The 18,689-nt window shown below is 50.1% G+C and overlaps 2 protein-coding genes across 3 annotated transcripts; both read left to right on the top strand.

Moving 5' to 3' along the window:
- Window positions 1-1,339: 1,339 nt before the first annotated feature.
- VPREB3 (V-set pre-B cell surrogate light chain 3) lies at window positions 1,340-2,636 on the top strand. Its single transcript, XM_019437458.2, has 2 exons — window positions 1,340-1,471; window positions 2,196-2,636. Exons 1-2 carry the CDS (start codon window positions 1,423-1,425, stop codon window positions 2,498-2,500), a joined length of 354 nt encoding a protein of 117 aa, XP_019293003.1. The 5' UTR covers window positions 1,340-1,422; the 3' UTR covers window positions 2,501-2,636.
- Window positions 2,637-3,866: 1,230 nt separating this feature from the next.
- On the top strand, window positions 3,867-12,063 carry ZNF70 (zinc finger protein 70). Of its 2 annotated transcripts, none has more exons than XM_053902335.1 (2): window positions 3,867-4,014; window positions 7,364-12,063. In XM_053902335.1, exon 2 carries the CDS (start codon window positions 7,443-7,445, stop codon window positions 8,787-8,789), a length of 1,347 nt encoding a protein of 448 aa, XP_053758310.1. In that variant the 5' UTR covers window positions 3,867-4,014; window positions 7,364-7,442; the 3' UTR covers window positions 8,790-12,063. The 2 variants fall into 2 exon arrangements, with proteins under 2 accessions (XP_053758310.1, XP_019292992.1); XM_019437447.2 differs by lacking the exon at window positions 3,867-4,014 and adding an exon at window positions 4,060-4,270.
- Window positions 12,064-18,689: the final 6,626 nt, after the last annotated feature.

The raw sequence follows: 18,689 nt of genomic DNA, 5'->3' as shown, positions 1-18,689 counted from the left end.
CCTGAGGAGTTGTTAGGAATGGGATGGGACCCATTGGAGGTAAAGTTCCCCCAAGGGAACTCTCTAGTCTTTGAGTTAATAAGAGTGCACTGTTCTAATTACTTTTATTATTTAGGTATGGCAAGGCCAGCAGACCAGGAGGTTGCCATTGAGAAGATAGTTTGTTCCCTGCAGATCTCTAAAGGAGGGGGCATGCCGCACCAGAGGGGAACACATGGGGAAACACCCAGTAAGTCAGCAGGCAGAGGGAGAGGGGGAGTCTTTACTGGTGGTTTCTGAGGCTAAGAACAGAGGAGGAAGGGTAAGCAGGCTCCAGATTGGCTAGTTTGAATAATTTCAGGGCTCTTCGGGCATAGAGACTTTCCCTGGATGTCAGGTACCTGGCCCTGGGTGACTAAGGCAGGATGATATTGCCCCACGGTATGAGAGCCATAGAGGAGGTGGTTGCGGGTGTGGGCTCTGGATTGGTTTGCATCTGATAAGTGCCTGCATTATTTCAGGAACTGGCTAGCTCTGAGAGGGTCAGTGAGTCCCTCCAAGGTCAGCAAGGCCCCAAATGTCAAAGCATCAGAACACAGAAAATGCAAGGCATGATTAATAGATGCACTGTCCCCAGCACTCGGCAAATAAATCCCGTCTGCTTCTTCCCAACCTTTGGGCTCGCACTATGCTCATCTTCATTTTCCTAATGAGGAAACTGAGCCACAGAGAGGGCAAGGAACTTGCCTGAATTCATGAAGACGAGGAGGTTCTGAGATTCAAGTTTGAATACCAACTTGGGAAGTCAGCTCCCCTCTGTCTGGCAAATTAAAGGGACTGACCATGTCAAGTGCTGGCAAGGATGTCCCTGGAACTCCCCTACCTGCTGGTGGCAGTGCAGATTGGTACAACCATGTGGGGAACACTTATGTAATCTACTAAAGCGAAATGTACATGTTCCCTATCACCAGGCAACTCCAGCCCCAGGTGTCTACCAGAAGAAATGAGAGCACAGGTGCACCAAAGACATTGACAGGGATGTTCACAGCGGTTTTAGTTGTAATAGCTAAAGACTGGAAAGCACCCAAATGTCTAATAACAGGAGAATGGTATAGTCATCAAGCCATACACTTAAAATCTGTGAACTTTACCTCATGTGAGTTACACCTCAATAAAAAAGGATCTACCTGCTATAACACACATACGGGTGTATGTGTAGATTTCCAGGCTCCTCGGAAGTCCCTGTGGGCCAGGACCCCAAAGACATCTGGGAAGATAGGGCCAGCTGTTGGGCTCCAGCTACTATACCCCCAAGTCCCCACCCCCAGTTAATGGACTGATTTGCATGCCTTGTCATGGTCCAGGGGCTTCCCCTGCCTGTGCTCTGAAGCACCTGGAACACTCCCAACAGAACAACTCCTGTCTGCCTCCTTGCCTCTGGCCATGGCCTGCTGGCATCTGGCCCTTCTTCTGACTGGGGCCCTCCTGTCAGGTGAGCTCTCCCTAGGCCTGGCTCACCTGGGGTGGGGTGGGGTGGAACTGGCTCCAGAAGGCCCCTGCAAGGAAACAAATCAATGTGGGCAGTGGGAGGGTTCTAGAAAAGGCATTAAGGTGGAGGGGAGAACTGGCTATAGATGGCTCTGCCCTAGACCTGGGGCAAGTCACATATCTGTATGGGCCTCAGTTTCCCCATTTGTGAATGACGAGATTGTTAGGATCCCTTTGGATTCGGAGTCTTTGGGGTCTTTTTAGTTTTTCACAGGGGAAGCTACCCTACAGGACCTCAGGGACAACCTATCCTTGAGAAGATTCCCAGCAGCCAGTTGTCTGAGGTTGAGTCGATGGGTGAGACAGCCCAGGAGGCTTCCTGGTGGTGGTTAATCCATAGCCAGGGTTTGGAAGAGCCAGTGTGACTGAGGGGTAGGGGTCTGCAGGGCAAGGAATGGGGGTGGGCAGCAGAAGGACCCAGAGGCCACCAGTCCCACCCTCTGAACTCTAGGCGCTCAACTGAACACAGATCCTTGGGAACATACCACCAAGGGGGATTTAACAGTCACCAACTCTGTGCCCCATCCAACCTCGAATCCATGGCACTGGGCTATGGGCCTTTTGGGAGTCAGTCTCCATGGAGCCTTCACCAGGTTGGGGCAGGAAAAAAAGGAGCCCATGTCAGGCCTGGGCCCATGGGTGTCTCTCTCTCTCTGTCTTTCAACCAGGCTTGGCCCAGCCGGATGCACTGCTTGTCTTCCCAGGTCAAGTGGCCCAACTCTCCTGCATTCTCAGCCCCCGCCATGCCATCATTGGGGAGTACGGCGTGTCTTGGTATCAGCAACGGGCAGGCAGTGCCCCCCGACACCTCCTCTACTACCGCTCAGAGGAGGACTACCACCGGCCCCCTGACATCCCTGACCGCTTCTCAGCAGCCACGGACGCTGCCCACAACGCCTGCATTCTGACCATCAGCCCTGTGCAGCCTGAGGATGATGCAGATTATTACTGCTCTGTGGGTTACATATCCTAGGAGTAGACTGTGGGATGAGCGCCTCTTGACTGCCTCTCACATCTGCACCCTGACCTTAGGCCCCTAACTTTCTCTGAATCTTGATTTTCCTCCTCTGTAAGATGGGTTAGTAATATTAAACGTGAACAATTAACTATTCTGAGAACCATGAGATCCCTGCTGAAAGAGTGACTGGGAGTGTGGGGGTAGGGATACAGGGGATTGTTACAGAAGAGGAAGCACCTGAGACCCTTGAGGCGGGCCCAGCCCCTCCACTGGCCCCCAGGGGACTCAGACTGGTGGCCTGGGCTTCCTGTTACCTGAGGAACTGGAGAAAGAGAAAAAGGAACCAGCCCTTGCTGCTCCTAGTTCCGCATGGCAGGTTGTGGTCCAACGCTCAAGGGGTGACTGGACTGGGTTCTCATGGAGCCCAGGCTGTTAGCTTGGAGGGCGGAGGGGAGCTCCTGCCTACTCCCTGACCGGGCAGGGAGGCAGGGGTGTGTGTGTGGGGGGGGGGGGGACTCAGAGGCACCTGTGGACCAGGTCAGAAGGTACTGAACACAGGTGGGCAGCATCTCTCCTGTCAGGAACATGTGTTCCACTGGTCTCCAGTGATAGGGGCTATGCCCCTCTCCCCACTCCAGGCTCTCCCACAGGCAGGGAAGGCCTTACCTGAGCAACTGAGCCCAACAGGGAGCACTGGGTAGAGGGGCAATTCTTACCAGAAGCAGAGCTGAGCGTCTGGGTATGGGTTGGGCGGGTGGGGTTCAGGCACATACTCCTCTTCCATCCTGGTTCCCCCAACAGGCGCCTTATGTCCGGAGGTCATTCATCCCTCAGATGTACTGGAGTTGGGGGTCTCCAGGGAACAGAGAGAGTCCCGCCCACCCTGCCAGCCTCCTGGGTCCTCACTGGGCCACTTCTCCATATCTCAGTCTCTATTGGTACCGGCTGGGCAATCAAGACCAAGGCTACTTAGGGAGGGTGAATCAAACAGGCCCCCTGGGCCTGTGCGGGGTGACGGGCTCCACAGCTTTGGGAACACCTTTCCTTCTCCCGAAAACCCCAGCCGCCCCAGTGTCCTCTGGCTTGCCCCCACCCCCAGGGCAAGTGCAGCCGGAACTCAGCCCTCGGCCTGTGGCTTTAGGCCGGCCTGCCCCTCCCGGTCTCAGTTTCCTCTTCTTCACTCCCGCCAACGCCTACCCAGCTGTTTCCCCCACGACCAGGAAGCGCTTTGAGAACGGACCCGGGACCATTCCCAGACTTTGTGCCCCGAGCCAGAGCGGCTAAGCGGAGGACTACCGGCGCGGCGGGACCACCGAGACGCGAGGACCTCCGCGCGGCCTAGAGCGGTCCCGGAAGTGCCCGCGGGTGGGGGCGGGGCTCCGGGCTCTCGGGCCGCCGCGGGCTACGCGTCAGCAGCCGCCAAGGAGCGAGGCCGGGTCGGCCGCGGGTTGGAGCAGCTCAGGTGCGGCCCCGCCCCGCCCGCCCGCGGCCCCGCCCCGGCCCAGGTGAGCGGCCCCGCCCCGACCTAGGTGAGTGGCTCGGCGTCAGCCAGCGTGACCACCTGCCCCTCCGGTGGCCCCGGGTGTGGGCGTCCCCCATCGGCGGGAAGCATGTAGGGGCTCCAGCGTCGCCGCTTGCGTGGCGTGTGCGTGTCCGCGGCCGCTCGAGGGCCTCCATCCAGGAAACCCTGACCGGTCCGAGGGTATCCCCAGTGCCCAGGCCCTGGGGGCTCCCTGAAGCATAGGGTGACAGATGCAGGAGGAGCCGAAGAAGACCCCGGGAGAGGTGGGATGATGGGGTCCCAGACCTTTGGATCTTCGGCCCCAAAATATTTAAAACATTGTTGAGGACAGTTAAAGGATTGCCAACTTTCTAAACAGAGTGGGAACGTCAGCGTATAGGTGGTCCGTAATGGGAATGGAAAACCCCTAAGGAGGGAACTTTAGAAACACCAGGATTTAACAGGTGGGTGGAGGAAGAGTTGCAATCACAGATACCCAAGAAAAAAATAACCAGAAAGCATTAAAACTAGGGGGAAAACTTTCAGAAACGAAGGGAATAAAGCAGGGGGTGGGAGTGGGTGGGTGGTTCAAAACCTTGAGGTGTTCAGGTAGTAGGCAAGGTGGGTTTAATGAAGGGGTGGACCTGTATTATCACATCTCCCAGGTTTTCAAGAGAAAGCCTGAAACTTACTGAGTTTTCAGTATTGGCAGCTAAGTCAAACAAAAAGGAAAAGTTCAACTCTTTGCGAGCCAAGCAAAAGCGGCTGTGGCAGGATCCCTAGGCTGCCAGTTTGCAACTTCTGAAATGAAGGGTTTTGAGAAGGGAGCTATTGGTGAGCATTGCCAAAAGGGGTGGGAAAGTGAAGTCTGAGAAGAGAGGGATTGGCCATAAGGAGGTCATTGGATGCGACAGCTGAAGACCCTGCTGAAACTGGAAACTTGAAATCTGTCTCAGTGCAGTACACAGTGGTATGATTTTCTTTGGCAACATTTAACATCTTAGGAGGAATTGACGGAGGAGGTTGGTAGTTGGCAACTGGTTACAGCAGGGCAAGGAGGTGAGAAACGTGATGCTGGTCAGAGTCCACAGTTGTTAGATCCACGATAAAGTCTAAGCTAGACAGGGAAGGGTGGACTAAAAGAGGAGAACCTGGGTGAAATTGTTGGGTTGTTAGACCTGATGAGGTGGATTTAGAGAGCCTGAAGGATTGGAGATTATGGTTCCTGAAGAGGAGGGGGAGGAGAGTTAAGTGGTCAAAGAATTTTTGAGAATCCTTCAGTTCTATGCTTCTTTTTACACGGGGCTTTTTTACCCCCTGGAAATTCATTTAAAACAAAACAAAACAAAAGTTTCCAAATAGAAATGAGTTCCATCGTGACTATGCTGATTAATTTAGCATGGCATGTCTTTTGAGCAGCTCATTCTCCATGCTTCAGTGTACCGTTAATAATACCTGGGTATAGAGTTGGTGAGGGTTAAATGCAAATGTGCCTGTAGAAGATCTAGTGGTGCCTAGCACATAGTAGATACTCAGTAAACATGAGCTGTTATCATTATCCTGGTACCTGGGGAGTTTCCCTTCAGCTTGCACAGCAATTTCGGAAGGGGATCCTGAGGGGTTCCCTCAGAGGCCACCATAGTGGGATGGTGGGGGGGGGACGAATGGGCAGTCCCTATGGAAACAACCCCTGTTGATTGGAATCATTGTTTTTCTTTCTTTATTGGTATCTCCCATACAATTTATTTAAATAAAGAAGTCTTTGCTCCCTTCCCCCCAAAAAGTGTGACCATCAGTTCTAGCACAAAAACAGATGGCTTTCCCTCCATTCAGTCATGTATTTATTCAACAAATGTGTGTGGAGCTTGTCCTGTTGTGCTGGGAGCGCTGGCGATTCCAAAATGAAAGAGCACAGTACCTTGCCCTCAGGGAGCTCTCAGGCAGTGGTGGCGAGAGTCCTGATGGCAGATGTTTGCCATCCACAGCCATGGGTGTTGTGAGAGACGTGCACTGAGTTCCATGGGCCACTCAGGGGATGTGCTGAGATTGTGAGAGTTGTAGGGTGAGTAAAGACATTTGGACTGAGTCTGGGAAGATGAGCCAGTGGCAGTGTGAGAAGGGAGCAGGATCAGTTAGGAGGAGGAAGCAGCAGGCGCCTGGGTGGCTCAGTTGGTTGAGTGTCTGACTTTGGCTCAGGTCATGTTCTCGCGGCTCATGAGTTCGAGCCCCACATCAGGCTCTGTGCTGACAGCTCAGAGCCTGGAGCCTGTTTCAGATTCTGTGTCTCCCTCTCTCTCTGTTCCTCCCCGCTCACGCTCTGTTTCTCTCTCTGTGTCTCTCAAAGATAAATAAACATTTAAAAAAAAAAGAAGAGGAGGAGGAGAAAACAGCAACTAGGAGTATGTGGAAGGAGAGGCTACAGATGGTGCTGGAAGGGCCAGGTGTGAAGGGCTTTGTGAAGGATTTGACCTGCTATAAGATCCCAAGATGGACGATCAGGCCTGTGTTTGGGGATTTGACACTGGTGTCAGTGTAGAGAACTACCAGAGAGAGGGAGTAGAAGCTGGAGGTAGGTGGTCAGTAATGAAATACTCCTGGGGAGTTGCATTGAGGCCTGAGCTGTGACCTGACAGACAGGCAGAGACCTCTTAATAAAGCTTCAGGAAATGGACAGACTAGACATATGGGGTGAGAGAGAGAGAAGTCTAGGCTGACTCCCAGTGTTGTGGCTTAGGCTCCTAGCTGGAGGGGGTGCAGCCAACCTAGTGTAGGAGGGAAGTCTGTGCCCTTCCTCAGAATCCCCTACCCCCAACATCCTCCAGTAGCTAGAATCTTGCCCCTTTTCCACAATGGCTCTACTTCCTATTCTAGTCCGCCTTTCAGAACAACCTCAGCCTTTTGATTCTAGACACTACAGTGTGGCACTTGATTCTGTCTTTTTTGTAGTTTTTTTAAATTTTGTATTTTTTTTTTGAGAGAGAGAGAGAGAGAGAGAGAGATTGTGAGTGGGGGAGGGGCAGAGAGAGAGAGAGACAGGGACAGAGGACCCAAAGTGGGCTCTATGCTGACAACAGCAAGCCCGATGCGGGGCTCTAACTCACAAACTGTGAGGTCATGATCTGAGCCGAAGTTGGACGCTCAACAACTGAGCCACTCAGGCACCCCTGTAGTTGTTTCTGATAAATCAAACTGTTTGCTAATTCAGTGGGGATCATCTCAAGGGCAAAATTGTATCTTCTGCTTATTTTGTTATGTCCACGATAGAGTATGACACAAGAAGGAGGCACTTACTAGGTACTTGATTTGCAGACTTGACAATGTCCCTTGGTTTCTTTTCAGATTTGCAGACTTGACAGTGTCCCTTGGTTTCTTCCCAGGTGACGAGAACAGTAAGCGTGTCCTTAAGAAGACCATCTTTTAAGAAATACAGTCATTGGGGGTGATACTAGATTCCCAATGGAGGTTCCCCCAGCAGCCAAGCTTGGTGAGACCTTTGTGTTTGAGGACGGATTAGAGATGCAGCAAGAACTTTTCCCAGAGGAGGACCTGGGGGACCCTTTTCTTCAGGAAAGAGGCTTAGAGCAAATGGCTGTTATTTATAAGGAGATCCCTCTTGGGGAGAAGGACGAGGAACATGACGATTATGAGGGCAATTTTAGTCTGTGCTCAAGCCCTGTTCAGCATCAGAGTACCCCCCTGGTACACAGACCCCAGGACGATGACCTTTTCGGCCAAACCTTCCTCCAGAAATCAGACCTTAGTATGTGTCAGATAATCCACAGTGGAGAAGAACCCAGTAGACGTGACTGTGAACAGGTGAGCAGGGTGCATGCAGGACCTAATGAACCTCACAGAACTGCGCCGCCAGCAAAACCCTACGCGTGTCGGGAATGTGGGAAGGCCTTCAGCCAGAGCTCCCACCTTCTCCGGCACCTGGTGATTCACACCGGGGAGAAACCCTACGAGTGTTGTGAGTGCGGGAAGGCCTTCAGCCAGAGCTCGCACCTTCTCAGACATCAGATAATCCACACGGGGGAGAAGCCCTATGAATGCCGGGAATGCGGAAAAGCCTTTCGCCAGAGTTCAGCCCTCACGCAACACCAGAAAACCCACACTGGGAAGAGACCATACGAGTGTAGGGAATGTGGGAAAGATTTCAGCCGGAGCTCAAGTCTCCGAAAACACGAGCGCATTCACACGGGTGAGAAACCTTATCAGTGTAAGGAATGCGGGAAATCCTTCAACCAGAGTTCCGGCCTGAGCCAGCACCGCAAAATCCACACCCTGAAGAAGCCTCACGAGTGTGAGCTCTGCGGGAAAGCCTTCTGTCACAGGTCCCACCTGATTCGGCACCAGCGGATTCACACGGGGAAGAAACCTTACAAATGTGAAGAGTGCGGGAAGGCCTTCAGCCAGAGCTCCAACCTCATTGAGCATCGGAAGACGCACACTGGCGAGAAACCCTACAAATGCCATAAGTGTGGTAAGGCCTTCAGCCAGAGCTCATCCCTCATCGAGCACCAGCGCATCCACACCGGGGAGAAGCCCTATGAGTGCGGCCAGTGCGGGAAGGCCTTCTGCCACAGCTCGGCACTGATTCAGCACCAGAGAATCCACACAGGGAAGAAACCCTACACATGCAACGAGTGCGGCAAGGCCTTCCGGCACAGGTCAGCCCTGATCGAACATTATAAAACCCACACCAGAGAGAAGCCCTATGAGTGTAACAAATGCGGCAAGTCCTTCAGGGGAAGCTCACACCTTATTCGGCACCAGAAAATCCATGCTGGGGAGAAGCTCTAGAAAGAAGAGCTCACACCAAAGCTCGAAACCCTTTCCCAGATGGAGCCCACACCCCATAGCTTTGTCTCTGAGACCCCACCCACCCCCCTGATCCCAGGGCCAAAAAGAAATGTGTCAAACTAGGTGCTCCTGGCCATCCACACTAGCAGCAAGGCCCCCTCTTGGCCAGCTGGGTGCCCCACACTCAGCAGGTTTGCGGAGTGGAAGGGAGGGTAAACTAACAGGAAAGCTGCTAAAATGGAGGCCTGCCCAAAAAAGAGAGCTGGCCTTCAATTGTTCATGTTTGACTCCCAAGGCCAGGAGACTGAATTTTGCCATCTCTTCACCTTTGCCAAAATTCAGAAGAATGAACGCCAGAGGGAGAAAGTTGAGTTAAACACACAAGAATGTCAGGTGAACTCTTTTAACATCAGGTTGCAGTTTGGCACTTTTAGAAGACAGAACTCTGCTTATAGTCCAAATCAGCTGAAGGAAGATGAATCCAAAAGTAGATACATTAGCAGCAAAATGGAATCTTTCACCTGGCTTGGGCATTGGTGGGGACAACCGAAACAGGCTACAGAAGAAAGGGAGGGTCTGGAAGGATTCGTTCTGGGGTTGAGGGAGAGGGTGGCAAGCCCCTGGTGTGGTGTTTTAATCTCTGTTCTGGATTAGAGTGAGGTTGGTCTTTGGCAGGTGGCTCTTTCACAAGAGGGTTGAGGTTTCATTCCATGGGCCAGAGGATGTTTGACACTGCCTCGGACTCAGCCTGGCACAAGGAGTTAGTGCCCTCCAGTGATAACCCCTCTACAAGACCCAGGGCCCCCAAGACCATGGTATGCCTTGGTTGTCAGCAGGGCCCGTGTCTGGTCTGGCTTCCAGTGCCGGGGGACATAGGAAGCAGGGCTATTCAGAGGTCCCAGTTCTGCCCCTCCTATTCCAGTGGCCTTGAGGAGGCTCCAAGGCTCGGTTTCCCTATCTGTGAGATGTGGATGGTGGGACCTGGCCACGTACCTCTGAGGGTCCAAGGCTCCTGTTCGCCATGAAACCACCCATGAAAGTGCTTTGGTGACTGGCAGTTGAAGGTGGGTGGAGACCCAGTGTGACCCTTGTCCCACTCAGAGATCTGAAAGGCAACCCTGTCTGTTTTCCAGGTGGCCGCTCTCACAGCAGGCCCTCCCATTAAACCAGAGCTTAGGCTTTCCTTCACTCCCTCCAGCCTGCACCCTGGGCCTTGTCCCAGACAGGGACCCTTCCCAGATGCCATCCTGAACCTCCCCCTAGCAGCAGCATGGTCTGTGTGGCCTGTGTCCCATGCTTTGGGCTGTCCTCTCCCTGGGTATTGTTCCAAAAGTACCATCGCCTGTGTCCTGTTAAGACCAACTCAGTCGGTATCCCCAGAGGAGGGGCTCAGACAGGGGTGTGTTTTTAAAGCTCCCCAAGTGATTAGGGCATTCCGGCCAGGGTGTGAGCCCTCTGCTGGGCATCCGTGCAACCCTAGCATCACCCAAATGTCAGGTCTGCTTGCCGTGAGCAGAGCTTGAAGGTGGCAGTTCTGTCTCAGTCCCCATGCCTCCCAGCCCCCAGGAATGGGCTCAGGCAGTGCTATGTCTGGCTAGTTGGTAAGTGTCCCAGGTGCTCAGGCCTTCATTTGGCCACTGGGATCTCTTTGGTGCTACTTTCCCCCAGGCTCCTCAGAGGCAGTCTGAGCTATTTTGAAGTTTTCCAAAAGTTGATGGCTGGAATCCCATAACCCCATCATGGTAATGCTGGCTATTTCAGCTAATCAAGGGGTTGGCTTGGCAGTTATGTATAGTTTTGATGAATAAAAATGAGCAAGTCATAGTTGTTAGTAAGTGGGACTTGGCAGGCTAGGAATTTTCAGAGGACTGGTCTCCAGCTGGGGGATCACAGTGGGAGTCCCAGCCTGGAGAACAGCAGTTGCTCCCGTCCAGCTCTTCTTGAAGGAGTGTGTGAAACATAGCACCGCCAGTTGGTCAGGTCACCTAGAACCTGCTGTACCACTAGCTTGACTGGGTGGCCCCTGGCTGTCTCCTGCAGGTGGCCTGTGCTGAGGGTCTTCAGTCATTTACCATGAGTGCAGAGAGAATCAAGACGCCTGTTCAGTGTGGGTGGGACAGCAGACCCCTCCCCTAGATCTACCTCCTTGGCCATCCCTATTTGGCCTTGCATGGGCCCGGCCTCGGCCTCTCCTTATTGAGCAATCATCTGGGTCCTACCTTTGCTGTCTCTTTCCGTGTGCCTCTGCACACCCCAGCCAAATCGATTTTCTTAAAGCATCTCTTTGCACATGTCACCACTCTCCTTAAAACCAACCTGCAGGGGCTTTTCTGCACATAAGCCCCCATTTCAGCCAACCTGGTTTGCCCCTTCTGAACAAACCACAGGGAGTTCCTGGCCACCTGACCAGACGCTCTCTCCACTCCCAGTTTCTCTCCACTGTTTTATGCGGTTCTTGCATTTTGGAATATGCACTTTCTCCTCCTCCTCCCCCCACCCTCTCCTCCCTCCTTTCAACAATTTATGGAACGTGGGGAATGAGACCCCCTTTCTGAATAGTTGATGGGTCCTCACAGAACTATGGTAAGACCAGGTACTTTTCAAAGCGTGAGCAGAACCTAGTCCTTTCTTTTCACATTTCTTCACTGTTTTATGTGTTTTCAAATCCTTCATTTTATTTAGGTTCTTGAACAGTGTAATAGAACATCCTGGTAATATTTTAATCGCCCTTGAATTTAGTTGTCATTTTTGTTTGGTTGTCTTACTTTTTTTCTTCTTATGACAGACGTTGAGTGTTGTAAAGCTCCAACTCTTGGTTTTGTTTACTAATCGAATTGTTTTGTCCAACTGTATGTATTCCATCTCTCTCTCTCTCTCTCTTTTTTGACTTAATACTTCACATTTCTAAGATTAATTATTTAGATACAGTTAATTGTATTTTTAATGTTTCTAGTAAAAGTAGTTACTTTGGTCTACAACTTTTTTCTCAGAGCTTTTTCTGTCCTCTGTCACTTTGACATGTGCTATTTTTTGTTATTAGGAATCTCCTTTTGGCCCAAGTGTTATTTTTTATATTTCCACGTAATGAATGCATAGGTCATTGCTGTCATCTTACTGTACTGTGGTGTCAACATTTCTAAGTGTCCATAGAACTTCTCTGGGCCTGAATATATGATCCATTTTTATAAAGCATTTGTGTACTCTCAAGAAATGTATTTTTACTCTATCACTTCTATTTGTGAACTCAGTTTTTAAATTACTGTATTCAAATTCACACCTTCTCTGTTGCTTACTTTACAAGTTCTTAACCTGGGGTCTGCAGATTGCTTAGGAGTCCATGAGCATGCAGATATATTTTGGAGGTTGTGTAGAGGGATCAAACAAAGCTGTGTGGTTATGTCCATGAATGAATTGCTCGGGGCTGGGGTGGGGTGGGGTATCTGTAGCATTCACGACATTTTGGAAAGGCTCTGTGACCCCAAAATAGTTAAGAACACTCATTGGCCTGGTCAAATCATGGTCTGATGTGTTTCTTACCCTACCTATTTCTGTTTCACTTTGTTTCTATTTTATGTATGTCCTTGTAATATTAGATGTACAGTTCTCTCCAATCCTTTTTGAGAAGTAGGCAGGGTATCACTAAGTAAGTACCATGATATTTGGAACATATATATTGAACAGTAATATATTGAAAAATTGTGCCTTTTAGTACCCTCCTTGCCTTTCTTAAGGCTTCTAGCTGAAATTTCTCTTTTTCAGATATCATAATTGAAGACCCTGGCTTTTTTCACTTTGCATTTGCATGAGTTTATTTAGCTCAGCATTTTATTTTTAAAATTTGTGTATGTACTTTGCTGTATAGCTTATAAACAGCAAAGTGTTGGATTTTGTTTTCTGATTCTATAATTCTTTTTATGTAAGAAGTTCTCATATCATTATCATTTAGAGTAAGGTATAAATTATCTTCATATTTATATTTTAACATATATTAACATATTTAACCCAGAAAGGCCATGTCTTTTAATCTCTTATCTCTAGGAGTTATTAACCATATGTGGAGTATCATCTCTGGGTAGGCTAGAGGCTCCACCATTGGGCACACCTGCTCCTCCCTGTCTTCGTCAGTGCCAGGCTCTGTCCTGAACCCACTCTAACTACCTGTGGCTTCAGTGTTTTTGGCTGTAACACGGAGGAATGAGGCCACCTCACAGCCTTGTGGAGCTCAGAGGAGTAAGAAATACAAACCTTCATGGCAAACTGGAGGCGTAGAAGATTCTTATACTATTAGTGTTTTGAAAGATTTCTTTAATTTTCTGTTCTTACTACCAGAGTTCTTTCAACATAACCTAGGTGCTTTGCTTTTTAGAAAATATTGCCAGATATAGCGAGAATTAGACATCACAGATCCGTCCCATGCTCCCTGAGTGAACCTGTATGGTAATTTGATCTCATAACCTCCATCCCCATCACCGTCTGTCCCAGGTGGGTTCCCTGTCAGCCTTCCCTTTCCCCCTCTCCATGGTGGGAGAAAAGCACTGTCATAATTGCAAAGGATCAAGAATATGGTCACTCTGGCCACTCCTCTTGGCAGGTAGGGAAACTGAGGCCAATGACTTACCAAAGGTGTGGCGAATTAGTGTCACATCTACCTGGCAGCCATAGGGAAGAACAATTCCGGATGTTATGCTGGAGCCTTGGTTACTTGTTGCCAGGACTTCTCCAAGGTGAAGAGTGGTTTAGTCACTACCAGCCGAAGTGAAAACCATATACTCTCAGTGTGCTGAGTTGCTCAGCCTTTGAGGGGCAAGTTGCTGAGTTGCTCAGCCCTTGAGGGGCAAGTTGACATTTGCCAACATTACACAAGGCGGATATATATATTTGCCAGAATGTTGATGCACAGATTTACTGGGGGTAGGAAAAGAGAAGCCCTTTTCGGATGGAGAACCCCATCTTCAGTATCTAATAGCCCAGGAAACTGCATCAGAAGGTTGCCTGGTGAGTGTGGAATTGGGGTGTCAGGACATGGACCATCCCTCCTGCAGTACAGGCCATACAATTGCACAGTCCTCCGAATGCTGGTGGGGGGCACATGCTGAAGACCTCCAGTGTCTGTGGCCTCCCCCCTGGGGGGTGTCCTCCCTCTGAGGTCCAGAGCACCTGGTGACAACCTGCAAACCTGTGAAAGGCTCTTACGAGAGCTCCCCAAGTGAAGTGTCTTCCTTTTGCCACCACCCTTAGCCAGGCTAACTCTTCTCCTCCCCAGAGGTAACTGGATGCACTACTCTTTCTGCTCCCTGCACCTCACTTAGGTCTTCCAGGTCCACACCAGAAATGAGAGAAGGAGTCACAAGCAGCCAAGTAACAATGTGCTCCTTATGTAGCCGTCATGTTGCCTCATCTTCAAGAAAAGGAAGTGGCACCTTGTGTGGTTCTGGATAGGTCTCCCAGGACCACAGGCACCCCCAAAAGTGAAGAGCTGTCCTGGGTTCATGGTGGGAGTGAAAAGGGGTAGAGTTAGTTGCCTTCTTGGAGGCTAGTGAGGTTTTATCTGGTCTTATAAATAAAGCCCAAGGTCTTTCCTTTCTGATAGCCCATCCTGGAGGTCTCCAACAGGGGCCTCTCTGCCCATCTTCCTTTCTATCTGACAGCTCTGGAGGGGAGGAGCCTGCCACCGGGTCCCACACTGCGCTGTGGAGCAAGTGCTGTGTGCACAAGAGACTTACTCCTGCCTGTTCTGCATGTCAAGAATGCTTTTCAACCCTCTATCACCTGTTCTTTTCTCCAGACTCTGATTTCAAGCCAAGAGCTAGAAACCACTTCCTGCTGTGCCTTCTCATTCACTGATTTCCACCACCCCCCCGCCCCCAAGTCTTGCCCTTAATATCTCTTGATGCCACCTCTTCCTGTCATTTGCTCCCACCTTGGGCTGCTGCCATCCACTGCTGGCCTGCTGCACCACCCCCTCCCTGGCCTCCTACCACTGGCCAGACTTCCCCTCCTGGTTTTCTCCCCTTGGCAGTCAGAGTAAGCATTCTACTCTCTGATGGGGTCACTACCTTCCTCAAGCACCCCTGTTGGTTTCTGTCAACCTAAGTTTTGAGGCCAGCCTGTAGGCCCTTCCTGATGTGACACCCTCCTTCTCACCCAGGCCCTCCATGCTCCAGCCACACTGAACCCCTATGTTCTGGAACATGCCTTCCTCTGGCAGGAAGGGTCCCTAAGGGTACACCCATCTCCCTCCCATGGAAAGAGCATGGGCTGAAGATGGGGCATCCTTCTCCAGGATTAGCTATTCTGAGAAGGCCAGGCTCCCCTCCCCCACACAACCTTCCCCAGCCCTGTGCTGTATTCTAGGTGTCAGGTGCAGCTGGACCAGGGAGGAAGACCAAGTTTAGGGTCAGGGCCAGCACTCTGGCTAGTGGAGAATGAGAAGATAGAGTGGGTCCAAGATAGGGTGACTATTCTCCTTTATGTCATACTATGACACTTTCACATCATCTCAACACCTGGCATATTTACAGTCCTCCTAAAAATGACTTTGCAAGCACCCTAACTATGGTTTTGACTGAGCCCTCACCCTCCACAGCCTAGCCCCTGACCAGGACAGCCAAATCTCAGACTCTCACAGTGACTGAATCTCACCTGGTCCTTGGTTTCTTCCCACTATGATGGAGCCAGGGCCCAGCCGGAATTTCAAGGGAAGGCTAGTTCATAGAAGAGTGAAGCAGGGAGAGCCTGGAATCAGTTTCAAGATGACAACAGAAGTCCTTGGCATCTTGTGTTCTCAGGCACTGAAGGGGAGAATGCTGGCAGGAGCCTGTTTCCCCATAGTACCTGCAGCAGGAGAGTGACAGGGAGGGAGACAAAGAGACCAGCCAATCCATAGAGACAGAGAACTGTCCAGGGCAGCAGTGGGTTCTCCTTGTCTGAGACCTCAGTGCATTCCAGGGCTAAGTATCTGACATGAAGCAAGAGGTCACCAGGGGGTGCTGGGAGTCTGCCTGGCAGAGATCAGAGAAACAGGACCCCACCTACCTGTGGAGTGCACACCAGCCTATGGGATGCCCAGCAGCTGCCTCCCCTCTGGCCTCTCCACAGGAGCAGATCCAGCATCTCCTTCTCACCTTTGCTTCAGCCATTCTGCGGGTCTGAAGCCAGAGGGGAGGTAGCTGCTGGGCATCCAACCTCCACCTCCACAGGAAACCAAGCTTGGGGACTCCTACCGGATGCATGGGTGCTACCAGATTTTTACACATCCCTGCCAGGAACTAACAGAACAAGTGTGCTGTGAATGGAAAAGGCTAGAGAAGACTTGAACAAGACAGTTAACCTCCTAGTCATCCATGGAGCAGCACATGCTGAGTGCAGAACACACATTCTTTCCAAGGCACACAGAACAAAAAGTGCATACATGCTGGGCTATAAAGAACAGAATCAGCAGATGTCAAAGGGCTGAAGTACAAATTATGTTCTTGGAATACAACACAGTGATGCTAGTAACCAGAAACATGTAACCAGAAAACCACTTTGAGGTGCCGCTTACCCCCCCTCACCAAGGTTCACCAGCCTGGGACACCACCAGCAAGAATGTCCTCCCAACTTTGGGCTCTACTAGTTTAGAAGTTTTCATTCCCAAGAGAAGCAGACTTCTTCCAGGCACACAAGAGGCCACCCCCTTGGCCACTGTGGGCATCTCCTATCAGTGAACAATTGGGCACGGGTGATTGGTCTGACTGTCAGGTATTGGGAGCTGGAAGGAATGTGTCTGGAATTCTGAGGACCTCAGGGTACCTTCATCCCATGATGACAGTTAATGCCAACTACTCCCGACTCCTTCAAGCAGGAGTGCTCATGTCCTAGACCCTCAAGAATGGAGATTTGGGTTACCCCACTGGACAAGTAACCCTGACCAGCAGAGGTGCTTGCTGAGGGCAAAGGGAATACAGAATGGGCAGTGGGAACAATAAACACCAGCTCTAACCAAGTAAGTAGGTTAGTACTTACTGCCATGTCTTTCTTGTTTCTACATGAATATCTATTTTAAGATTAAAAACAATTTTTTTAATATTTAATTTGAAATTAAGAGAGCACGAGCAAGGGAGGGGCAGAGAGAGAGGGAGTGAAAGAATCCCAAGCCGGCTTCACACTGTTAGCACAGAACCCAACACGGGTGCAAGTGGGGAAGGGGATGAAGGAGAGGGAGAGAGATAATCTTAAACAGACTCCTCGTTCAGTGCAGAGCCCGACTCAGGGCTCAATCTCCCAACTGTGAGATCATGACCTGAGCCGAAATCAAGACACTTAACCAACTGAGCCACCCAGATACCCCTAGAATTTTATTTTTAATTTCTCTCTACACCCAATATGGGGCTTAAACCCACAACCCTGAGATCAGGAGTCACATGCTCCACCAACTGAGCCAGCCAGGCACCCCTACATCTACATGCATTTATAATAACAGCCCCCCCCATTTCCATACAATCTAACACTAGATGTATTAATAGTGGGTAACTTCTATTTCAGTATCTAAGTTACAGGATATCAAATGGGTGTGTGAATCTTGACAAAGACTCTTTGCTGGATGGAACTGCAGTCAGGCTCCTGAACCTTCTCCTAGGCTCATCTGTGCACTTCCTTCTATTATCTGATTTTAGCAAGAACTCTCTGAAGTCCGTCTAACCAGAATCCCCCCACCCTCAATTCTGATTGGGTTCCTCTTCCTCTGCCATCCCCCGGGTAAGGTCTGATCACCCTGGCCTGTCTTCAGTAAAGAATCCTGTTAGGTCGGGTTAGCCAGAATCCCCCTTACCATGGTGTCCCCTCTTAGTAATCTTCTATCCACTGCCCCTTGCCCTTTGCCTTGGCAACAAATCCCCACTTGCCCATGCTGTATTTGAAATGAGCCTGGTTCTATACTGAGGTCTCTTTCCTCCTATTCCAATAGTTCCTGAATAAAACCTGTTTTTACTACTTTAATTTGTTGACCTTAAAAATAGGCAGCCACTGTTATTTTACCAGCAAAAGATAGGATTACTCATAGCAGGGAATTGCAATCTGTGACAAGTAAGCTACAGCAAACATCATTGGCTGGTCCAGCAAACAAAGCAGAGGAACATTATATTATTGAAAAGAAAGAGAGGAAGTTGGGAGGGACTATTTTAAATGAAAGTCCATTGGAGGGGCACCTGGTGGCTCTGTCAGTTGAGTGTCTGACTCTTGACTTTGGCTCAGGTCATGATCTCACGGTTCATGAGTTCGAGCCCCGTGTTGGGCTCTGTGCTGATGGTGCAGAGCCTGCTTGGGATTCTCTCTCTCTGTCCTTATCTCTCTGACCCTCCCCAGTCTCTCTCTCTCAAAATAAATAAACTTTTAAAGAAATAAAACTTCTATTAAAAAAAGACAAATGAAAGTCCATTGGAGAAGGGCAAGAGTTCTGGGTGATGGCCATTTCTCACTGCCTGAGTTGCTGGGGTAGTCAATTTTTTGTAGGAGATGCAATGTTCCTCTTTTCCTGTGAGCCTGTAATTGATTCTTTCCTATTGAGGATTCTTCTTTTGTAGAAGAATTACTCAAAAGTAATAGATAACTTTTGAGTCTTGGTATGGCATGAGAGTTTCCCTCTTCTGGCTTCCCGACTCCAACTCAGTGAGGTTTGCCCTTTATTAATTTTCACATTTCATCTTTTGATGAAGATCTTTCTCTGAAAGCATTGCTGATCAAGAGCCATGTCTTCTTTTAATTTTTAAAAAATGTTTATTTTTGATAGAGAGAGCATGAGCAGGGAAGGGGCAGAGAGAGATGGAGACAGAGAATCTGAAGCAGTCTACATGCCATCAGAGCAAAGCCCAACATGGGGCTCGAACCCAAGAGCCCTGAGATAGTGACCTGAGCTGAAGTCAG

Source organism: Panthera pardus, unplaced genomic scaffold (genome assembly GCF_024362965.1).
Source record: "Panthera pardus isolate Hobbes unplaced genomic scaffold, ASM2436296v1 HiC_scaffold_15, whole genome shotgun sequence".
Taxonomy (NCBI): Eukaryota; Metazoa; Chordata; class Mammalia; order Carnivora; family Felidae; genus Panthera; species Panthera pardus.
This window is presented reverse-complemented; position numbering and strand designations above follow the sequence as displayed.